The 25500-nt window shown below is 39.7% G+C and overlaps 1 protein-coding gene across 8 annotated transcripts in view; it reads right to left on the minus strand.

Moving 5' to 3' along the window:
• Positions 1 to 25500, minus strand: part of epb41a (erythrocyte membrane protein band 4.1a) — a 90699-nt gene that overhangs the window by 12330 nt on the left and 52869 nt on the right. For 4 of the 8 annotated variants that reach the window (XM_059510030.1, XM_059510025.1, XM_059510027.1 and 1 more), the window contains exons 10-16: positions 25288 to 25385; positions 25023 to 25198; positions 20200 to 20444; positions 19830 to 19904; positions 18271 to 18309; positions 15753 to 15815; positions 12236 to 12406 (exon numbers count right to left, since the gene is read on the minus strand). In XM_059510030.1, the coding sequence (XP_059366013.1) occupies positions 12236 to 12406; positions 15753 to 15815; positions 18271 to 18309; positions 19830 to 19904; positions 20200 to 20444; positions 25023 to 25198; positions 25288 to 25385 (867 nt within the window). Of the gene's footprint in view, positions 1 to 12235; positions 12407 to 15511; positions 15626 to 15752; positions 15816 to 18270; positions 18310 to 19829; positions 19905 to 20199; positions 20445 to 25022; positions 25199 to 25287; positions 25386 to 25500 lie in introns of those variants that run through there. The other 4 variants (XM_059510026.1, XM_059510028.1, XM_059510029.1 and 1 more) reach the window with 4 other exon arrangements.

Raw genomic sequence — 25500 nt, forward strand, 5'->3', positions numbered from 1 at the left:
GGATGAACTCACAGAGACCGTAACATCATATATCAGTTTCTGTGAGGATATTTGCATTCCTACCAAGACTCAACTAAATTACAACAATGACAAACCGTGGTTAACTGCAAAACTCAGACAGTTCCGTCAGACCAAAGAAGATGCTTACAGGAAGGGGGACAATATCTTGTATAAACAGGCTAAATACACACTGGAAAAGGAGATCAGAGTGGCAAAGAGGAATTATTCTAAAAAAATAAGGACTCAGTTCACTTCGAACGACTCAGCATCAGTGTGGAAAAGTCTAAAGAAGATCACCAATTACAAGACACCACCCCCCAGCACTGTGGAGAATCAACGACTGGCAGACGATCTGAACGAGTTTTACTGCAGGTTTGAAAGAACACCCATCACCTGCCCTGAACGCCTCTCCACACAACCGTTCACACCAATAACAACTCCTGCAACCAACCCTGAATGCCTCTCCAAACAACCGTTCACACCATTAACAGCTCCTGCAACCCGCCCTGAACACATCTCCAATCAACCGGTGCGGTGCGCCAGGTCTTCCGGAAGCAGAAAAGGAAAAAAGCACCAGGCCCAGATTGTGTTACACCAGCCTGTCTGAAATCCTGTTCTGACCAGCTGGCCCCCATCTTCACAAAGATCTTCAACAGATCGCTGGAGCTGTGCGAAGTCCCTTCATGCTTCAAACGCTCCACCATCATCCCCATCCCAAAGAAACCCAAAATTACAGGACTAAATGACTACAGGCCTGTGGCTTTAACATCCGTAGTCATGAAGTCATTTAAAAAACTGGTGCTGGCCCACCTGAAGGGCATCACTGGACCCTTGCTGGATCCTCTTCAGTTTGCCTACAGAGCAAACAGGTCTGTGGACGATGCAGTAAACATTGGACTGCATTATGTTCTGCAACACCTAGACAGACCGGGGACCTATGTGAGGATCCTGTTTGTGGACTTCAGCTCGGCTTTTAACACGATCATGCCAAACCTCCTCCTGCCCAAACTAACTCAGCTCTCCGTGCCCACCTCCGTCTGTCAGTGGATCAACAGCTTCCTGACAGACAGGCAGCAGCTAGTGAGGCTGGGAAAATACACATCCAGCACCCGTACAATCAGCACCGGAGCTCCCCAGGGCTGCGTTCTCTCCCCACTGCTCTTCTCCCTGTACACTAATGATTGCACATCTAAGGACCCCTCTGTCAAGCTCCTGAAGTTTGCAGATGACACCACACTCATCGGCCTCATTCAGGACGGTGACGAGTCTGCTTACAGACAGGAGGATAAAGAGCTGGCTGTCTGGTGCACTCTCAACAACCTGGAGCTTAACACGCTCAAAACAGTGGAGATGATCGTGGACTTCAGGAGAAACCCCCCTGCACTCCCCCCACTCACCATCATGAACAGCACTGTGACTGCAGTGGAGTCATTCAGGTTCCTGGGCACCACTATCTCTCAGGACCTGAAGTGGGACATTCACATTGACTCCATTGTGAAAAAGGCCCAGCAGAGGTTGTACTTCCTTCGCCAGCTGAGGAAGTTTAACCTGCCACAGGATCTGCTGAAACAGTTCTACTCCACCATCATCGAATCCATCCTCTGCACTTCAGTAACTGTCTGGTTCAGCTCAGCTTCTAAATCTGACCTCAGAAGACTACAGAGGGTAGTCCGGACTGCTGAGCGAATCATCGGTTCAACTCTCCCATCTATTCAAGAACTGTACTTATCCAGAGTGAGCAAAAGGGCTGTTAAAATCACTCTGGATCCCTCACATCCAGCACACTCCCTCTTTGAACTGTTGCCATCTGGTCGACGCTACAGAGCACTGAGCGCCAGAACGACCAGACACAGGAACAGTTTCTTCCCTCAGGCAATCCATCTTATGAACAGCTGATACACACTGAACACACTACACTTTATTTATCTAACACACATACTTAGTATACACTTAAATTTTGCACATAATATACATGTACATACATAACTGCATTTTTGTAATATACCTGCCTACTATTTTCAATTTGTATATTGTCATTCCTTATCTACTTATTTGTATTTTTTGTATCTTTTTATTCTTTTATTATGTGTTTTATGTTCTGTCGCTGTCATTCTGTTGTACTACGGAGCTTCTGTCACGAAAACAAATTCCTTGTATGTGTAAACATACCTGGCAATAAAGCTCATTCTGATTCTGATTCTGATTCTGAAATATTGCCACAAACTTTCTGGAGGAAGTGAAAACTGGTTTAGTCTGTCTCTTAGTGCAAATGATAGTAGATCCCCACAAAGACTGTAAAAATTTAAACTGTGAGCTTAGTTTTTTTTTTTTTTTTAAACTTGTGCTTTCTCACAGTGCCCTGTGTAGTCAAGTCACCGTTCCAAGAAGATATTTGAAAAAAAAATGATGACAGAATTTTAATTTCTGGGTGAATTATCACTTTAACTAATTTAAATTCGCTATAGCTTTTAACTCATTTAAATTCACTGATTTGTAAAGTGAGTGTATCAATGAAATATCATCACAATGCATGTTAACTGAACTTTGTTTTATTTATTCTTTTAAGGTTGGCACTTATTAGTGCTGTTCTTGAATCATGAGCCAGAATCCACATGTCCTGGTGCTTGGTGACAAGGAAAACTCCTCCCAAGTTTTTATTATTTTAAACGGAGGCGATGGAACAGAAGACGATACTACAAGCAGTCGATCTGTGTTTCAAACTTTTCTTTGTATATGACATCTACTACCCAAAGTCCTCTGCTCCCATTTGAGAGTTTTTGGAACACACAGTCTTTAATAGTTTCTTCTGCACACTGTCTCCTCCTTAAAAACTTTGTATTTAGTAATCAATAAAAAACTTTTTTATTTTATTGATCATCAGTAGGTCCAGCAGCTAGTATATTGATTTTATGATTATTTTTTGTTATCACTATATGTTATGTTCATTTTATTTGAAAGTCATAACATTTGCCAAGTGTTGTAACCCATATTCGGAATTGGTGCTCTGCATTTAACCCATCCAAGTGCACACACACAGCAGTGAGAAGTGAACACAACGTGAACACACACCCGGAGCAGTGGGCAGCTATAGATCCAGCGTCCGGAGACCAATTGGGGGTTCAGTGCCTTGCTCAAGGGCACTTCAGCCATGAGTATTGAGGGTGAAAGAGAGCGCTGTTCATTCACTCCCTCCACCTACAACTCCTGCCAGCACCGAGACTCAAATCTGCGACTTTCGGGTTACAGGTCCAACTCTCTAACCATTAGGCCACAGCTGTGAACTGTATTTGCACATTTGTGTGTTTTGATATGAATATGAATTGACACATTTGTACATCTTGAAAATGTCAGTTGTATTTTTACACATTCTTGTACATTTAAATAAAATATTTTAAAATATATTAGTAAATGTGTTATTTGCATATTAAAATAAATTCTGTAATTTACAACAAAAGTAGTTTCAAAATATGGTTGTATTAAGGCATTTTTAATAAAAATACTGATGTTAATTAGTATAAATAATTAACTCAACTGTTGGGTAACTTTTAACCCAACAGGATTTTAACCCAATGGGTTGGGTTGAAATAACCCATAGATGGGAAGGGAATAGTTGGGTTACAGGTTGGGTTATTTTTAACCCAACATTTTTTAGTGTGTGGGAATGACAAATTCAAGCCAAATCGTGGGCTCACCATGTGGTGCTTTCAAAAGAAGAGCTCTGTGTGATGACTCGCATCAGTCTGCAAGTCTCCTTTTAGTTATTGTGCATTTAAAAAGGGCCAAACTAAAGTACCTCAAAGTAGTCTAACATCAGCCAAAAGAAAGAGCTCAATCTCAGAAACCAAAAACTCTCAAGTAGCCTTGAACTCACTCTAATAAGATAATGGAGAAAAAAGGCAAAGGCTGAAAAATCTAATTAGATTATGTACTTTTTTTGGAAAACTGTTTTGGATTATATACCATCCGGGGAACCAAGAATCTCTTGCGAAAGACATTTAAGAAAGTGATAACATCTCCATAAACTGCTTTCATACAGAATGGATTACATGCTCTCAGTTAGACTGAGGAAAATGGATTAATTATGAATGTTTTGGAATATTAGATATAGATTTTCCTGTCTTCTTACGAGCAGCAATAAAGCATTTGCAGTTTGTCTGGAAATAAAGATAATTTGGCTGTAACCAAGAAATCACAAAATATATTGTGCTTATAGATGACCGTGAAAAGAACATAATTAAGAAAATTAGATTTGCAGTGGATATGGTTTCAGAGTGCACAATAAAGCAACATTAGGGAGTTTCAGACATTTGAGCTTGGAACTTGAAATGAATAGACTTTTATGTACACCTGAAACTATTTCACTATTTTTACAATTTATTGATTGTACCTTGGATTGTCTTTATCATGGAATGGACCTTAGTCAGAGCAGATGTTTTATTTTGAATGTGTTGGCTTTGATAAATCATTATGTCCTATTAAGACAACATAGTGCTTTTGCATCCAGGGTTTTTGTGTCACAGGATGTAAACTGTTTAAAACTATTAGCTGTCCATCAACATCCAATGTGAAATGGTGAAATCATTAAGAGTCCCAGAGGAAATAAATAGAAAAACAGGAAGGACCTCATCCTCTCTCCCTCCTTATTGTCTTATAATCCAAATAAGATTAGTCTGAGAGTGGCTGCTGTCTCCCTGATATCTATTTCGTTTCTTTCACTGTCCCTCAAATAAAAACAAGCCACCACATCATCAGCGTCAAGACCAGCAGGCTGCTCAACAGGAAGGAGACATGGGGGTGGTGCAGTACCACTGGGTACTGCTGGCAAAAACGTGCCTCTTCCTCTGTGGACACGGCATGTCCCTGAGCCTCAGTGTCTTTTTCTTCATCAAAAACATCATCATCATCGTCATCCTCCTCCATATGCTGCAGCAGCGGCGGGCCTCCTGGCACGGGTGCCCACCTGACCCTTACCTGCTGTCGCCTCGATGTGCCATCTCTGTGCAGGGCAACAACAGGACACCAAGAGAGACACAGAACAATGAACAGACATGTGGAGTGGGGAGAGACATAGGGAGAGATTGATGAGGGGTAGTAGAGATTTCTGGGTAGGTATGAAGGGTCCGGGCTCAGGATCTGAGCTTAGAGGATGCCAGAGTGGTTTAAGCGGGCCAGATGGATTGAAGCAAAGGCCTTGAGGGTTTTTATGGCATTGGTGGACACCGGATTTGCATTAAGATTGGCATCATACATTGTTTTGGCAGTGCAATTATCCGTCAGTGACAGAACAACACCATAAAAACCGCCAGGGTTTGGGTGAGACGGGTCACTAAGCGAAATCCTCAGAGGATCAGATCAGTGGATGTGTCTGTCACAGAACTAGACTCGGTCATTGGCTAGATCAGAGTTAACTACTTCCGCAAAGAATAACTAACGTTTAGAATTGGTTAAATTGTTAATGTTTTTCACAACGTTCATTTCTGTTCAGTTCTTGAACACCAATTATAGTTTCAATACAAAACAGTGAAACCGAGTCAATCTGAGTCAATCTGCAGCACCAAAGCCAAATACATTTTTCTAGTAGCGAGTTTGTGGTCTGAATCGAATATGATAAAAGATTTTGCTGTTCTCACTGACCGATCGCAAAAACAGACAGCACAACCCGTATCTGATTTATGGACAAATGACTCTTATGAACTGGTTCTTAACTCATGACTGATTAACTGAATCGGTAAGGGGTGCATTTCCCATACAACGGTGTGACTGTGCTTAATTACCATGCCATCATTGAAAAAATTAACCTAGTAACTGTCTACTATCTGTTGTCCATTTTATTTGTTCCTTTTTCAAATTAATATCAGATTATTGTTGTAAATAATGAACATGGCATCTGAGGACTACTTCGGTATTTTTGTTCTCCATAGTTTTTCTTTATTTAGCTATGTTTTATCCAGTCGCAGATTCCCTCTTACATCATACTCAGGGGTTTGTGGGGTACTAGAGCAATTACTGTATGTACATGTGTACATTACATACAATCTTTAAAAATTGTGCTTTAATTCTCTTGACTAACTAAAATCTATATGGACGGAAAGTTACAGATTACACGTTACAGTCTTGCTTATTTTGCTCAAGATCTATTTCCATGTCATACTATCTATGCTTCTAACCACAGGTCGAGAGCAGTTACTGATTGAATCTATAGCTAAACAACAGAATTGTTGAACTATGTTGCTAACGTAGGAACTCACAACCTTAGTTGGCTAAGGATGCTTTTGGGAGCACAAACTGTCTTTTGGTGTTAAAATAGTACTGTCAGGATTGACTAAAGACGCACAGTTAAGAATTAGCACTGAAAAGGCTTGGATACAGTTATTTTTGCATCTGACCTTATTGAATGTGAAATTTATGGGAGGAGATTATTAAAATATTCATGCAATGAGATTTACTAATGTTTGCATTCAACAGATTACTGTAATTTGCAGCATTAATTAATGCTCCAAAAAAGCACGTCTTTAAGCAGATGGTAAATTGTGCTGCTCTTGGTAGATTGTGTTGGTCATTAATGATCTGGCTGTGTCTGTGTTCTTTAATTTGTGCATTGTCAGTAAATCAGCCATGGACATTTTCACTCCCAATAATTTTTAGATGGAATCAAAACCAAATTCTTTCCATTCCTTACAATTTCCATCTCTAGTGTTAACAGAGATGTTCAGCACTGGACATGTGCTTTTAAAAACTATTGATAAACATAAAAGACACAGTTTTGTTCAAAAGTGAAATCTTAAATACAAGTGCACGTTGTATTGAGAGAATTTGAGAGAATGAGTACAAACTTTATGTTTTGAATTGAAAGGAGTGTGTGATATGGCAGTTTAGTGCATTCAGGTCTGAGACTGAGGGTGTACTCACACTAGCCAGTTTGAACCGTGCCCGAGTGCGTTTGACCACCAAAGCGCGGTTCGTTTGACTAGTGTGAGAGCTCCGCACCGTGCCCGGGCGCGGCTCGATTGGCCGGCCGTGGCCCGCTTGGAAGAGGTGGGCCAGAGCACGGTTCAGTTGGACTCGGGCGCGGTTCGCATGCAGTGTGAGCGCTAACCGTGCTGGAGCACGGAACAGGACGCGTGGCGTCACGGTTTTGCGACGCTCCAAAAGCTCAGCTGGTACCTTACAAACCTCCTCATACGAGCAGCACGATTACGTGAAAATTTTCGCGCCACTAAGGCGACACATCTGTTTAACAACAGGCTGTGAGAGGGCTGTGGACCACCGTGGACCAAACGACACAAAATTATCCACAAAGAAACAGAGCGATGGACTCCATTGTGTTCAGAGAGCGCCGCTCTTCCTGTTTATCCCGAAACCGTCGCGCACCATAATGACGTAAGCGTGCTCCGGCACGAATGCTGAAACCCTCCTATGTGAGTGCAGGCCAGAGGGGGAGTGGGGAGGGGGGACAATCGCATCAGGCCCGGTTCATGGCAACCGTGCCTAGTGTGAGTACACCCTGATACATGATGTAGTAGGCCTCAGCAGAAGAAGGCCGTGGGGCCCCTCTCTGGGTGCTTCTAGACACTCCTGCTTGTGGAGAGGAGGAGGATCGAGATCGAAATGGAGGTATGGATAAAAGTGGAGGAGGAATGGACTGTGATCCAGGACAAGACTTTGCGAGAAGAGATTGTGGAGAGTAAACAAAGGGAAGACAAGGACAGAGAAGCAGTGAAGGACAGGAACAAGAGGAAAAAAAGAGGGAAAAGACAATGAAATGAAGAGGAGGAGGAGTCAGTTTTTTAATGTTTGCTTTTCTTATTTGCTTTTTTACCACTTTCTTTTTTTATACCTAATTTGGTTTTTCAGTGAACTAACAGACTCATGCAGCGACATTATGTATTGTAATCCAGGCATGCGATCAGCATGTCAAAGCAGAGGACAGCCAGCAGTAGCCATTCAGAAAGCAGAAGCAGTAGTAAAGGGGCATGGCTTTGGGAGAGGGTGTGGTCAGTGGGTCTATAAAAGCCACAGGCATTGAGAAGATTCAGAGAGAGTGAGAGTTCTTTATCTACATAAAGAAACGCCAGTCTTTTCAGGGGTGGTTGCTGGACAGCCCTGGCAGTAATGACCAAATGAGAGTATGTTTACCTCTGATATACCCCCCGCTACTCTGTGTAAGGGTAGGAGAGGAGGCGTCTTCACCTGTGTGCACATGTGCCCACACACAAACACATACTGAAAGCTTAGAAAAGAACTGCTTATTCAGATAACATGCTACATTAGCAACATTGAGTATTGCATATGTCATATAGACTGCTTCTTGGCATTGTTGCATCCTTTCTTTTGTTTCTTAGAGGGAAATATTGCATGAAAAAGAGCACCCAGCACATACACAAAAGAGCACCTCTCCTTTGTATTCCATAGAAGAAAGAAAGCTGAGCTTTCAGAACGATTTTAACAGGCTGTCAGAGCAAACATTCAGATCCAAGGGTAAGGTTCTGAGCTAGTATAATTTACTGCCTGTCACATTACTATAAACAGACTATGACTAGAAAGCTGCATCATACTGAGAAAATGTGTGTTTATTGCAATTCATTTTAGGTACTGTTAGCAAAAATTAAAAACTGTTTTATTTGTTAATTCAGTGTTGCTCTGGCAACTAACTGAAAAAGGAGCTTTTTGCGGAGTCACCTCCTCCCAGAGGGTGTTAATTGACATTTATTCATGTGGAGTAACCCTGTAGGGCCCCACTGCACAATGGCTCAGGCTTCATCATTTAAATATGAAAAAGTGAAAGTGAAAGTGAAGTGACATTCAGCCAAGTATGGTGACCCATACTCAGAATTTGTGCTCTGCATTTAACCCATTCGAAATGCACACACACAGAGCAGTGAACACACACACACACTGTGAGCACACACCCGGAGCAGTGGGCAGCCATTTATGCTGCGGCGCCCGGGGAGCAGTTGGGGGTTCGATGCCTTGCTCAAGGGCACCTAAGTCGTGGTATTGAAGGTGGAGAGAGAACTGTACATGCACTCCCCCCACCCACAATTCCTGCCGGCCCGGGACTCGAACTCACAACCTTTCGATTGGGAGTCCGACTCTCTAACCATTAGGCCACGACTTCCCTATAGAAGTCGGAACGTGGCAGAACATGATCTGGCAGAACGTGATCTGCCAGGGGAAACATGGCCAAAGTAACTATACCCAACAGGGTCACTCATATGGGCACTAGCCTCAGACCATATATTTTGACGTCACCACAGGGAAATAATTTGATTTATTAATGAAGTCATGTAAACTCAGCTTACTTGCATTGTCAGGTTACTGATGCATGTAAACGGGGAAACTGGTTATTTTAATAAGCTGCTATTTGTAAGTTATCAGCTTACTGGTGCGCATGTAAACATGCTCACTGGCTGAAAGGCCTGGTGCCGGTTGCTCTGCTACATCTGGCCGCCGGAGAGCTGGAAGACTTGACAGGGTTTGCCCGGTCAGTGAACTCTCTGGAGAATTAAGCATTAAGGACATCGCAAGCCAACACTGAGCCAGGCCTCTTGGTGCCACTATCTGTTTGTGGTGAAAACACAGAAGGAAACTGTTTCGACACGTAAGCTATAGGACCTACTGAATGTGTTAGGAGTCGCCCAGTCTGCAGCTCTACAAATGTCTGCTAGCAAGGCACCACAAGCCAGCGCCCAGGATGATGTGACACCCCTAGTGGAGTTAGCATGCAGCCTGAGTGGGCAAGGCACACCTGTGATGGCATCCACTAGTCAGTGGGCCATCCTCTGCTTGGAGAAAGCCTTCCCTTTCTGCTGTCCTCCGTAACAGACAAAGAGCTGTTCTGTGGTCCTAAAGCTCTGAGTTCTATCTACATACTGTCGCAGTGCATGTACACTACAGAACAAGGGGGACCCCTCTATTGGGTTGTGGTGGGCGGAAATAACAGCAACGTAAACCTTAAGAGAGGAGGGCGACAGCCTACGCTCCAAACCTTGCTGCAAGAAGGAAAGCATGGCTCTGATCGAACATTTTCAGGTGTCCTTGTGGTGAATGGAACACCAATTGACGAACAGGTTCCACTTAAGAGCATAGGCCTTGTGATGGAGCTCATACTGAAACGACAGTGAGTGCGACCTCCTGTGGTAGGTCACCTAGAACCTCCGGTTCCCATCCAGAGATCACATGTGGAGTTTCCACAGGTCGAGACGCGGGTGCCAGAAGGTGCCCCATCTCTGAGAAAGCAGAAGACCCTTCCGTCATCTCTGTGTCTGGTTTGGACAACGCTACCACACCCAAAGGGGGCAACACAGCCGGGTCGTCATCCCTGGATAGAGAGAAAGCTCGCCTTTAAATTAAAGGATCGACATCTGATCTTCAGCGGGAACACCGAGGGATACGGATAGTGCACTCTGTCTAGCAGAGGGCCCAGTATGCTCCATCGGAAAATCCACTGGCTGCAAAGTGCTTGAGGGGTGAGGAAATCCCGCTGGGGAAGCCCTCACCATGATCCTCAAATCACCTCTGACTGGATCGCAGCAGAGGCAGAGGGACTCCGCCATGTTTGACATAACTGAGTTTTTTATGCAACTCCGAGATGGACATGTCCCCACAAAGAGAACATGCAAGTTGCTCTTTTAGAGATTGCTCTTTTGTGCTGAATTCATTAGAACATTAGACATCATTAGAAGAATGGCATCTACGCTAATATTAGTCTGTTTCTCTCTTATTCCGAGCTCACTGTAGCCACGAGATACAGTCTGTATCCAGATCAGAGGGTCACTGCAGTCACCCGGATCCAGTACGTATCCAGACCAGATGGTGGATCAGCACCTAAAAAGGACCTCTACTGCCCTGAAAGACAGCAGAGACCAGGACAACTAGAGCCCCAGATAAAGATCCCCTGTAAAGACCTTGTCTCAGACGACCACCAGGACAAGACCATAGGAAACAGATGATTCTTCTGCACAATCTGACTTTGCTGCAGCCTGGAATTGAACTACTGGTTTCGTCTGGTCAGAGGAGAACTGGCCCCCCAACTGAGCCTGGTTTCTCCCAAGGTTTTTTTCTCCATTCTGTCACCGATGGAGTTTTGGTTCCTTGCCACTGTCACCTCTGGCTTGCTTAGTTGGGGTCACTTCATTTACAGTGATATCGTTGACCTGATTGCAAATGAATGCACAGACACTATTTAAACTGAACAGAGATGACATCACTGAATTCAATGAAGAACTGCCTTTAACTGTCAATTTGCATTATTGACACACTGTTTTCCTAATGAATGTTGTTCAGCTGCTTTGACGCAATGCATTTTGTTTAAAGCGCTATATAAATAAAGGTGACTTGACTTGACTGAAGCATGCAGAGAGGCTGGCCACCACACACTTCTGGTGTGGCTGTCTGCACAAAGACAATATTTTTCCCGTGAGACCATGACCACCACTGCAGTACAGTAAGCCCGCACTCGTTTTCTGCAATCACTCGTAACAAAAGCAAAAGGATGAATTAATGCGGTGCACCTGCTGCCTTTTATACCCTCACTGCGGGGTGTGGCAGCCAGATGTGAAATACCGCATGCCAATGTACAGTACATTAACTCATTTAGTTACACTCGAAGTGAATTGGTCTCTCTGGCAAAATCCCAATTCGTCGGTCATCGCAGAAGAATATTTTATGATTAATATTAAACAATTATAAACTTACAAAGGAAAAGACAGGCTAACTGACATAAAAAGTGACTTTATTTTTCTCTTTGTGTGTATTTGTTTCATTACTTAGAGGCCAGCAATTTAGAAACACTTTGATGATACCACAATACTAAATAGGAAAAGATAAAGAAAACATAACTGAAAACAGCACTGAAATCCATCCAAATGTTTAAAACAGAGATAACTCAGAAAAGAAAAGTAAACATAATATACCCATTGTTTGTTGATATCTAATTTACTCACAACAAACTCTGAATATCTAAAGATTTTATGCAACTAAATTGGCAAACTTTGGAAAAAACAATCATTAGCTCTTCCCCAAAAATGGCCATTGTATTGACATGAGACCCCGTCAATGAAACTTTGTTTCAGTTCACATACTACACAACTAAATACCAATAGATGGGCAAAGTTACCTCCATTTCATAAAACCAGCAATCTATCATCAAGACGTTAGTCTTTATCTTCAACATAAAAGCATACAAAGGCTCTAAATCCAACAGTGAAACATAAATTTTAACCCCAGTACTCACGTCGGGCTGTTTATGGCCGTTGATGCTTGCAGTGCGGAAGGGCGAGTGGGTGGACAGACGCTTGTCCCACTCGTTGGGCCTCGACTCGGGCACTGACTCCATGAAGCTTCGTTTGAGCTCGCTGATACTGGTGTGATGTCGCATGATTTCTGTCTGTGTCTTATCCACATCCTGGGAGAGAAAGAGAGGTCCAGGCAGAGAGAACGCATACCAAAAAGGTCAAAAGAAAAAAAGAAAATGAGGATAGCAGAAGAGAAATTTGGGAACCGACAGCAAAATTGAGATAAAAAAAAGAAAGAACACAGGAAGATGAAGGTCAGAAATTAAGAGGGAAATAACCCAATGAAAACATCTCATTAGTAAGATGATCTGACATAAGGCACTGTTTTACTCCAAACTATCTCAGGGGCATCACATCTAAGGTTGAAAATCTAGTATTTTTACTGTACTCATTTCAAGATATTTGGTTCCATTAACAATTCTTGAATGTCAATAAATTCAATCTAGAGTTGGTTGAGAGGTTGCAGTTTAACAGAATCGTTAAGGAACCAAAATCAGAAAATTTCCTGTGATCCCCATCCTTAGTTACATTATTTACAGTCAAGTGAATGTCACACACAAAGCCATTTTACAGATTGCCCACTGGCCACAAAGACACAGATATCTCCTTTCCACGTTCACAGTTCTCTAACTGCATTTTACCTGTATTTATATATATATGATGGGAGAAAAATCTGCATTTTACCTGTATTTATATATATATGATGGGAGAAAAATCTGCATTTTACCTGTATTTATATATATATGATGGGAGAAAAATCAGGCCGCAAGTATTATATATATATATATCTCCGCTCAGTGGCATTGGGTAATCAGCTATGCTCAGACACGATGAGGTTTTTTGAATACCGGTATTCATGTCAGAGAGGAGGCTTTGTGATTGCCCAAAACAAATGATCCACGTGTGCACAGACAGATTGTGAGAGAGAGAGAGAGAGAGAGTCTAAAATATCAGTGAATCTTTATTAATTTAACTACAGATTTTGAAAATAAACCAGACCTGTGTCTTAGTGCCCCGCAGAACTGATCTGCAAGAATGAAACACTCTCATGAGAAACCAGCCCTCATCATCTACAGCCCTGTTTTCAGACAGACAGCTGACACTAGAAAGACAAGATGTTTGTCTGTTTCCTCACATCATGGCCTAATCCTTTTAAGCAATGTTTCGGTTACAAGCTATAAAGATTACTGCATTACATTACAGGTTAGTTGTTTGAACCTGTTATGTGGCAAACTGATAGCAAATGAAAAGGATTGCACTAAGACAATATGGTTCTGTTCAAAACTCTAGTGAGCTGCCAAACTAGACAAAAAATAAAAGGCAATTCAGTATATATATATATATATATATATATATATATATAGACACACACATACATACATACATACATATATGTCATTATGTTGTGTCTTGTCATTACCCTCATTAATGTTCACCATATAAGTTGCATTCAGTTCAGTGTTTGGTTGTTCGGTCTCTTCGATGTGTACGTGTGTTTCTGCTTTCTCCCCATGGATTACCCCTATGTGGATTATTAAAGACTTTGTATCATCATCTCCCTCATTATGTGCTTCTCTCCCACACCATTCCGTGACTATAATATAAACTGTATATATATATATATATATATATTAAATTATTGTGTCTGTAGTTTAACAACAATATTTATCAACCAATATCAACTCTATATGAATCGATGTAAGTATGTTTTTGCTGGAGCTCACTTAAAAAGCTAGTCTGTCAGGCAGCTCACTATGGTTAGTAAAAGACAGAATTTTGGATTTTAGATCATTAATGAACTCTTCTAAATGCTCATTTGTTATTAGAGGAGGAGATAGATGAGGTGGTAATCATGTGAGCACTTCAGCAGTTTTAAGATTAGATAAACTGTTCAAGCTACAGAGTGAACAAAGCTTGGGTTCAGGCATGGGTCAAATGACTGGATTCTGATCTCTACACATGCTGTTTCACAAGTTTGTCTATACCTATGCAAAACTCGTGCACTTAATGAATCATATGCTGTCATAATTCACTGCAGCATATGATTAACACTGTTTAACACTTAATATAATGATAGTGTATGTGATGGAGACAGTTTTATGTGATATATGGTTAGATACAGAGGTCATTGGGTGTATGAAGGGGTTTATATCACAGAATCCATCTGGTTTTCAGACTCATTATCAGATTCATCAGACCTCACAACAGTGGAAACAGTCTTTGTAGTAACTACAGTATATGTAAATATATGACTGGGACAGACTGTACAGACTGTATAATATGTAACACTACAAATCAGTAATATTATAATCATGTGATCTGATAACAAATGAAACAATAAAAACATGCATTACTGAGCTAAATGTACAGCAAATGATTATATATTTGGCTAAACAACAGAGTTCAGTGTAGTCATGGGCTTGTCACAGTATGTTTAACCCTGGGTAAACATCTGGCCACTTTAAACCCTGAGTCATGAAATCCTGGTTCAGAAGCAGGTCTGCACCTATTTTATAGTGCTAACCCCAATCTGAGGTGCCAGACAGTGTGAAACAATGAGGTAGAATGTTACAGCAAGAAGTTTAGCAATTACAAACCAATCTTAAATTAAACAATTCCCTGATTAAATATCCATGCTTCGTACAGCTGCTGTTTCGTTTCAGTGTCACAGGAAACCATTAAAATGTTAAATGGTGACAGAAAACAGGTCATCTAGACATAAGAGACAGTATCATTACTATTTTTGTATGTAAGCAGATTTATGTGGTGACAATTTCACAAGCGGACAGTTCTGTACACAGTTTACTTGTCCAATCGATAGTATAGATCTGTTTAGCCATGACAAAAATTTGTAGGCCAAACCACAAGGCTAATTCTAGTGTGAAATCTGTCTTCTCTGGATTAATTTAACAATTCAAGGTAAAGTATGAACTATGTGATCAGGGAACAAAGATAACTCAGGGTTCATTTTAAGTGTGAAAAGCCCATTAGAAATATTATATTATAGAAGAAAGCTGGAACAGAGCAGGCACAGAGTTTACTGTTAAAATTAAATAAAAGGCGTTCAAGAGCCTAACATGTTGTAAAAAGGTTTTTTTTTGTTTTTTTTTTATGTGATCCAACTACAGGCTACATGTTTAGATCAGCTCAATTTTGCATTCAATTATAAAAAAACAACAACAACACATTTATTAAAAAAGAAGCAAAAAACTAAATTCCCAATCATATATTTAATAAAATAGTGCTAAGCAAACAGAGAATAAATAGAAGTGAGTACTTGCATTACAGTTAGTGAGGTAAATAGTGCATGCCAAGCCTTTAGGGTTAAGCTAACAAAACAAAACACAAAAGAGAGTGCATTGAGAAGAATGAAGAAAGAAACAAGATGAAACAGAATTTCATGCAGTGAGACATGCAGTGGCAAAAACAAGACATTTCCAGAGTTTCCATACAAACCTCCAACATTAAATTGCTATGTCTGATATAAATAGTTTCACCATCAATTTTCTTAGCTCTTTTCTGTGAAGAACAGGAAAAGAAATTGAGTTGGCAGTGTTTGAACGAAGAGAAAGTCGTGAAATGATTCTTGGATAACTTTTTAAGTTTGATCTGCAGTTGCATCCAGTGTGTGGGGACATGGAGGGATGGACACAAATCAAATCTGGATGAACCGCAGCAGCCGCAGCTAGTCAGAGTGGAGAGGTCAGAAGTCAGGGCCGACTGCAAGGTCAGGGGTAATTGTGCATTGGGCAAAGTTATAAAAATTGTAATGAGATCAAGTTAAAATAAAGCTCCTCTTCCCCATTATTGATGAAACACTGTGTATTTGCTGTGTTATCAAAACCGAATCCTCACCCAGCAACACTGGCTCAACCTCTGTAAATCTTGTCTTGTTATAAGCTGTATATTAGTGTCTTTGCTCTACATTTTGTGATTATCTTCAGTATGTAAAACTACATTAACAGTAAAAGGTTTGGACATATGTTACTGAATATTAATTTCTGGTGGTCTTAGCTTTTGATCTAGTGAAAAACAGAAGTGTGCTTATTGTATTCAATGTGCATTTGTAGTGTATCAAATCTCACTATATATATTTAATACAGTCAATGTATGTTTAGGAACAGTTCTGTATGTTTAGGAAAACACTGTAATAAGTTCAAATTAAATTGTACTATTTTCAGTTTTGTTAATAATCTTTTATTGTGCTCATCTGAATTTTAGTACCAACTCAGGCCCCACATACAAGTGATAGTGTCTTAGACACATGGAATGTATTGTGTGTTTTGTACTAGTTTATGGTTCTGTATAAAAATGTAGACAATTGTGTATAGTCTAGGTCTGTTTGAAAGGTGTTTTAAATGGTTTTGAGAATGACATACTGTGTGTGCTGTGAGGCGAAAGCACATCTTTAGAGAGCTAATCCATATTAGAAAAGAGACACTTTGCTCTCCTCTCTTCTTTTTCTGTCAATGTTATCTCTACAAAAGCATTAAACCAGACAAGATCGGCAATACTTTTGACACTCGCAAACTGAGGAGGCATTTACCTCTTCCCTCCCACATTGTCCCTAATGGCTGACAACTTTGCCAATTTTTTACAAATACAGTAACAATCAGCAGCAGCCAATTCTCAACCCAACAAACTAACAAACACCCACAACTTGCATGCAAATCTCTACTCTCCTCTCATGGAGGCAGAGGTCTCTAAAGTTCTCCTCTCCAACCATCCTACCACCTGCCCCATTGATCCAATTCCATCCCATCTTTTACACGGCATCTCTCCTACACTTTAACCCACACTCATATCCATCTTAAATGGATCACTACGTACTGGCACTTTTCCCAACACATTCAAGCATACTTTAGCAACCAACATTAAATACCAAACCACCTGCAGACTAGTCTCTCTTCTCCAATTCACTGCGAAAACCTGACCAAGATGTTTTCTTCTTTCTTCGCACAGAACAAGCTGCTGGACAGCAATCAGTGAGGATTTGACTTGCCTGACTTGATTACAAAGTGGACATTCAACAGATACAGCCTTGACTAAAGCTTTTGTTGGTGGAAAGTACAGTATATAATCCATCCTCATTTTGTTGAACTTGTATGCTGCCTTTGACACTGTCTATTTTCTAACCTCTCCAACTCGGGCATCACAAACAAGTGCAGAGAGGCTCCTAAGTCCTACCTTACAGGCTGATTCTTCAGGGGATCATGAGGTATCAACTAACCACAGGGGTACCACAGGGTTCGGTGCTTGGCCCCTGCCTCTTTTCAAAATATAAACTACTGGGATCATCCAGGATGAGGAATTTTCAGGAAAACAGGTATGTTCAAACCTCTGACTGGTAGTGTATATAAAGGGCAAACATATAATTGATTTAGTTCTGCAGTTCTGTTATACATTATCAATATGTTTTTGTTGACAGATCTAAAGATTTGAACAAACATTAAATGTGAAGTTTAAAATTGCTTCTCTAAAGGTTTATAAATCAAAAGTTAGATTTAAATGTTTGTAAAAGTATTTTCTACAATTATTATTAATTTTTTTTTTCAGTTCTCAGTTTTAAAGTTGGAGCAACTCTTTGCAGCAGAAGAACACAGTTTCTCTCCTAAAAATCTTTTTTTTTTTCATATAAAATACAATGCATGCTAGAGTAAATGCCACAATGAAATAGAATTTAAAATGCAAAGTTCATTGTACTTCACTCATAATGAACACTTTCCTCACTCCGTAAACCTCAGTTTGTACTGACTCACTGTCTCTGCCTGGAGTAGGTACAGTTCATATCTGGCAGCTACAGTGCTGGTTGGTACAGCCAAACTCATACAAATGCAAGCAAGATAACAGCCAAAGCAGATGAAAAAACAATAATAAAATGATCTATTTGTTGTAAAACATGGGCAGTGAGGAGATGATGAGTACAATAGCATCGTCATCATGCTGCGATACCAGTCCGGAAACGAGCTCTGACCTTCCTCATGCGCACCATCTTTTTGTCCACCCGTGGCGACTGTTCAGCCCCCAGAGGGGAAGGAAGAGAGCATGTAAGTATTCATGAAACAAACCACTTTGCTACAAAAAAAAAAAAAAAAAAAAAAAAAAAAAAAAACTTAATTTCTTCAGTTGTTCATTTGTTCATTTGTCACAACATTCCGAGGTATGTTATTCCTCGATAACAACCAGTAAAAACTAACAACACAGGCTCATCTGGGTAACTAAAGATGGCATGGTACACTTACCAGGAACAGTTTTTTCGTGGTCGAAGTCTTGCATTTATTTAGTTAATAAAATATTCAAACTCTATTCAAAATTGTGCACAGTTTTTTCATTATGTCATCCTGGTATCGTGGACTCGCTTTCTCGTTTCATACAATTATAAGATAACTAACAAACTGGTGAGATTTTAATTGTCATAATTATTTTTGTGGTGAAATGTTGTGTAACTGCACCTTATCTCTTAAATGTCCATCTAGTTTGAACTTGCTGCTTGCTCACAACTGCTGTGTTCAGGGTTCAAGTGTTGTGTTCAAATCAATATTTCGTGTCTACTTATTTACTTATGTGCCAAGTAGCCGTGTAATATGCGGGATAATGTACATCAAGCTGGTTGTTATCACAGAATAACCCTGACGCGAATACTGCTATTGCTGCTTTTGGAATCGATCCTTTGCTAAGCCCCACCTTTACATTACTGACCAATCCAACACTTATTTTTTTACATTTTAATTTTATGCATTTGGTTTTATCCAAGAGACTCTCATGCTCACCAAGGCTACATTGTATGATCAAAAATACAGTAAAACCGTTATATAGTCAAATAATATTGCAATCTAAATAACAGTTTTCTGTTTCAGTATGTTAAAATGTATTTTATTATTATCAATGTTGGAAACATTTTTGCCGCTTAATATTTTTTTGAAAACCGTGTTATTTTTTTCCTCAGGATTCTTTAATGGGCGAAACAGATATCTTTTGTAAGATTGTCTTTACCATTACCTTTGATCCTTTTAATGCATCTTACCAAATAAAAGTATTAATTTCCTTTTTTTATTTAAACTGTGCTTAGTCTAAACTTTTGCATGGTAGTGAATTAAAAAGTATCATTTATCAACATTGATAATAATCCTAAATGTTTCTCGTTCCTCAAATAAGCATACTAGAATGATTTCTGAAAGATCATGTGACACTGTTGACTGGAAATTCAGCTATTTATCCTGCAGGAAGAAATTACATTACAAGATTATTTTACATTTTACTGCTTTTACTGTATCTTTGATCAGATAAATGCAGCCTTGATGAGCATAAGAGACTTGTTGCAAACTGTTGACTTGCGTATGTGTAATAAGGTACATTTAATAACATAATATACTTAATATACTTCTTTTGCATATAAATAAATAAATAAAAATAAATGGGTGGAGCTTAGTGAGGGGTCAGTTTCTTTTGCATATAATAACATCTTAATGAACCTAGGGGTAAATCACTGTTGTACATGCTCTTATGTGATTGGCTGAAATCATGAGCACAAACCTGGCTCTTTCTCTCCCCATTGGTGGAAATCACCAGCGGGGCATCACGGTGCCGTCGTTCTCGCCGGGCTACCGTCTGCAGCAGCACAGAGAGAGTACACATACTCCTGCTGTCTCACACAGACCTTAATATCATGGCTGCCTTGCATTTGTGGTCACAAGTAAAGATGCTTTTTGCTGCTAATTTGCGCTGGTTTTTTATGCCAATCTAGGTGAGAATAAGACTTGAGGCTTATTAATTTACTGCTGTCTGATCACTTAGTCCAACAATTCAACAGTCAAGTAGGTTTATGAAAATATTTCAAGGATCATAAGATTTGCTTAAATTGTGTTTAAGTTTTCCCTGAAAAGCTGAAGTGTGTGTGTCATACCTTGACTTCAGGTGTGCCCTCTGCTTTGGTGCTGTGTGTTTTGGAGCCATCTGTCACATGGGCCTCTGCCTTCACCTCACTCTTCCTCTCAGTGGAGCGTGGACGGCCCATGGGCGTGGACGTCTCTTTATGGTCAGTGCGAGCGGCAGATGCTATTGGGGAAGAAGCCACGTCACCTGGAGAGATGGGAGATATGATGGGAGCGCTGACGGGACGGACGTTCTTATCCGGGGTCGAGACCATGGCTGTCAGAAAGATTGTTTGGGACAGAGGAGAAAGAAAAAGGGTATGTTACACTAATGTGATGGACTAAAAAAATCTATATTCACATTACCATATTGTAGAGAGTGCTAATCGTGTGGGTTCTTTCTTCAATTAAACCAGTTTAGGTGTTTGCTGTGAATCTCTGATTCTCTGAAGAAACATGGTTAAATTTTTAAGGCAAATAAACATAGTAATACACATTCATTATTATTTGAAAATTCAGTTCTAATTTGGTTGCAACTCTCACTGACCCTTTCAACCTTATGAAAGAGAAGATACTTTAAGGTATAGGTTTTACTACCTGCCACAAGAGGGCGCACTACCAAAACAATAACAATCACATGGTTTGATGACTCTAAGAAGAAGCATGGAATGATGGGATTTGTTGTCTTCTACCCAACCGCTGACGGCCATCAATCAGACGCAAAGACAAGGGCGTAGATTTGGTTTGAACATTGGGGGGGTTGAACGTTGTATGCTGCCCGTTATTTTTTTCAAAAAAAAATTTTTTTATGAGTATTGTTATTGGATAATTTATTTCTTCCTATCTATCTATCTATCTATCTATCTATCTATCTATCTATCTATCTATCTGGCAACATGCTTTAACTGATTACAACATATACAAATATGAAAGAGACAACATTTAGACATTTATTTTAAGATTTTTACATTCCACCTTAATGCATTTTAATTTTTTTAAAGGGAAACACATCTTTAAAACATTAAAGGCATTAATGTATAGCCTAACTTTACAAAGCTGCTGTTTTTCTATACTGTTTCCTATTTTATTTTATTGATTGAATGGCATCTTCTTTACCTGATCACCTGCTCCTCCTCTCCCTCTGCTGACTTTTCTACCCTGCAGCTATATTTACCTCGAATCTGTTATAAAAACATGTTAAGAGATTATACACCTCATAACGTTATGAAATTTGTGTATAATCATCATTCATAAAATTCTAACATAGTAGAGATTATCAAAAGAAAGAAATTAAGTATTGAAACCGCCAGTAGGCGGCAGTGTTTCACTGTTTTAATGAGTTAGCCACTTAAATCGTTAATTCACCCAATTCGTTCAAAAGTCAGATTAATTTAGTAAGAAAACAAAACCGATGTGAATACTTTTGTCGTTGATAATTACAGACACTATTGAAAAATATACTAGCAAAACAGATAGCTGCTTTGGTAACTTGTTATACTGATAGTTATAGCTAAATACATTGCAATGGATTAGCTAGCTAAAATATATGTGGTGTGTACTAACTATTACACAATATTCTCATACCTCATTCTCAGTACATGCTTTTTATTTTCTTTTTTTTGCATCCCTCTCTGACCAGCAGTTAAATATAGTCCGCTGTGCAGCGCTTCTCTTCATTTTTGGCGTTAACATTAACCGTGTGCTCTCCCATTCAAACACCACTCGCTTGTTTTGGTGAAAGTGCGACTCATTGGTTGGGCGTTACCACTCGGTTCAATGGAGGGGGAGTATTTTTTGTCTGATTTATTATGACATACTCATATTTGATTAAGAACAAAATTATTTTTACAAAATAAATGAATTCTATTTTTTTATATTATATTTTTCATTTGATCTACTGTGATTTTCATGTTGAAATATTGGGGGGGTTGTAACTGATGGATTTGAATATTGGGGGGGTTACCTCCCCCCCATCCCCCCCACAAACTACGCCCCTGCGCAAAGATAAATCATGGATTTAACGCAAGTTCAACGATCTACGCGAGTACTGTAGATTACATACAAAGTCAATGCAAACACGTGATCAGACTATGGATCAGACGCGTCCTCGCGCGGGTCTAGAGACGCGATGCCCCGCGTTTGGCGTGTATGCCCCATAATACTAATCTTGTTGATCGTTATAATAGCATACGTTTTCTGTAAAGATACGCATCAAAACAACTCAACTGTCGAGTTAAACACGAGCGAGATCGGCATCTCTTTCTAGTTGAAGTTTGACACGAAGCTACTTCCGCATTTGTCCATGACACTGTTGTCATGTGGTTTCTACATCAGTAAGGCGGTTACAAAGGGGAACTAAAGTCATTGACAGGCGACTGCACTGCCCCGTGTCACTGTTTAGAATGGGAATTTCCTCATGATTTACAAGTAGTTGAAAACTACTGAGATATTGCAAATATCTTACAAATTACATTTTAAGTTTGAAAAGAAAGTACTGTTACTTGCATTTGCATTAATTGCATTGCATGTTAATAGCATATAAATGAAGCAATTAGCTAAATGAGAGAGTGCTTTATAAACCACTTAAGTAAGACTTAAATACATCTTTAAATATAATTTCATACAGTGATTTTATTAAAATGTGGTTAAAATGTACTGCTTAATGTACAGGCATGCCTTTATGATTAACTAATTTATAATTTAATGGCATTTCTATTGACATTTGTATGTCATGAATGTACATAAAATGTGCTTTAGTATGTTACTGAAACACATCAACATATACACAAGAGATTATCAAACTGATTTAAAATGTAACTTTAAACTTTTAATTTGACATTAAAAAGTGCACTTTTTAAAAGTCTGCTTAAGAGTATTAAGAAATGAACGTGTTTCTTTTTAAGTCACAAGTCACATTTTATTTCATTAATATATAATATAATATTCTGCAAGTATAGTTTTTATATACTTTAAAGAGCTGAAGTACACTACAAGTGCACATTCAATACAATCAAGTGCACTACTTTTTGCACAAGGCCAAGTAAAAAAAAAAATGTTTTTGTAAAAGCTGAATATTTAGGAGGAAAGAAGTTCAAGCTGAGGGTAATTAGCTCCACCTCAAATCAGAAGGCTTTTAGGAAGAGTGCAGCTCAGAGCAGAAAAAATATTTTTTTCATGATATATATTTTTTCGATACAGCTCTAGGACTTTGAACTGATCAGGCTCCTGTCACACTGTGGGAGACGCTCTGGGCTGTAACTCCTAACACAAAAACAACTGCTTCAGGACTTTAAAGTCTTCACCAGTGCATTCTGGGAGTTAAGAATTAACAAAACCAAACTTACCTTCAATTAAATGTCTCAGTAAACAGCTTGTCAATCAAATTACTAATCAAAACAGCAATCTGTCTTCTACAAGCATCTCAGAGAGGGTCATGTGTTGATTGCTTCAACTGAATATGGTAAGATTCATGTTTTTTTTTTTTTTTAAAGTATGTAAATAACCTACAGTCTGCAGAAAGTAATTAAATCTGCATCCATGTTCTAAATGGGCTAAATGGTCAAATTATCAGTGGGTTAACCAGGGGTGTTTTTCTGGATCGCAGTCCTGCTATGATTTCTCTCCTGCACTGCCTAAAGCAAGCAGAGTTTATTAATATCACAAGAAATCACCTCCTGTTAACCTCCGATCCAAACTCTAGTGAGCTGTCACGGTCCACACAGGCTATGAAATTGCATATAAACATGTACTTCGGTCAAATGGCATTTAATATAAATGAAAAATATAACGTGTGTAATTAATAATGTGTAAAAACATTACATAACACATTCAGTTCACTGCATTATTTTAGTACTCTTTTTAAATGTTTGCTAAAGTGTACTTCTTTTTCACAAGGGTCTGCATTCTGGGATTGACTTTTCTCCCATGAAGTATGACTTGCTTTTTGTTTTTTTATTCAGCCAAATGGAGGCATCCTATAGAGCAGCATTAGTGTGAAATGGACTTGACACACGTTTGAGTCACATGCACATTTCAGAAATAGACTGTACTGTCAACATGACTTAACATGTCTATCCCAAAAAGGTCAGCAGGAGTCGAGACTCAAAACCCACACCTGAGGACTGAGAAAGCTGTCCAGCATCAGGTTGTTAATAGAAGTAGCCTGGATGTTGAGTCTATCGGTCCTTCAGCGCAAAGCCAGCAGAGACAAATGAGGTTTGCTCCCAGCTCAAATACTTGCAGCACAACTTACACAAAGAGTCTGAACCTCCCCATGAGAAGTGCATTAGAGAACTGAAAGGAGACTGAGAAACGGAGACAGAAAGAGCAAAAGAGATCCCAAACAGAGCAAAAGCGTGATCGAACTCCCCGATGTGACAGGCAGTGACTGGCCAGAATCCAACAAAGAGGGTTGAAGTGCACATCAACTTATGTTACTGACCCTAACCTAACAGTCTATTACCATATTTTTCGGACTACAAGTCGCACCTGAGTATAAGTCGCATTTATTTAGAACCAAGAACCAAGAGAAAACATTACCATCTACAGCCACGAGAGGGCGCTCTATGTTGTCTTTGGTAGGCTACAGGAGAACTGGGCAGCATAGAGCACCCTCTCGTGGCTGTAGACGGTGATGTTTTCTCTTGGTTCAAGTCAAATTAATTTTGATAAATAAGTCGCACCTGACTATAAGTCACAGAACCAGCCAAACTATGAAAAAAAGTGCGACTTATAGTCCGGAAAATACGGTAATATTCTAATGACTGCTTGTTGACATGGAGTTGCAAAGTTACTTATAGTTCATAGAATGTCTATCGAAATAAAGTGTAACCGAGAAGAATGACTGCTGACACACCTCCATCTAAGCTGCGGGACGCCCTCTTACTGGCGGAGCGCTGGAAATGTGGTGCGGGTCGGTCGATCACGGAGCTGGCCTGACGGGTCTGTGCTTGAGTTCGGCCGCTGTAGCGAAACTTGGACCCCAGAGCCAGGAACTTCCTGGGAGTGGTGGCCGCTTCTGTGGACGTCAACCTGAGACCACAGAGTTCAGGTGGACTCATCAATTCACGAAATTAAGATGTGAATGCATGTTCTGATGATGTACTGTTTGACATTCATACCTGAAGAATGTGTGATGCTCCACACACACTTTCCACAGTTTCTTGGCGGCCTTGTAGTTGGGTAGTTTAAAGCCAATGGCGCTTTCGTAATGTTCCAGCTAAAAATTACAGTACAACAAAGACCGTCTGAAATACCATTCTAAAATTAATAACTATGGAAAAAAAAGATATTTAATATATGTGAGTATATGTGTCTCTTTTTAAAGATATATA

Source organism: Carassius carassius, chromosome 25 (assembly GCF_963082965.1).
Source record: "Carassius carassius chromosome 25, fCarCar2.1, whole genome shotgun sequence".
In the NCBI taxonomy this organism is placed as follows: Eukaryota; Metazoa; Chordata; class Actinopteri; order Cypriniformes; family Cyprinidae; genus Carassius; species Carassius carassius.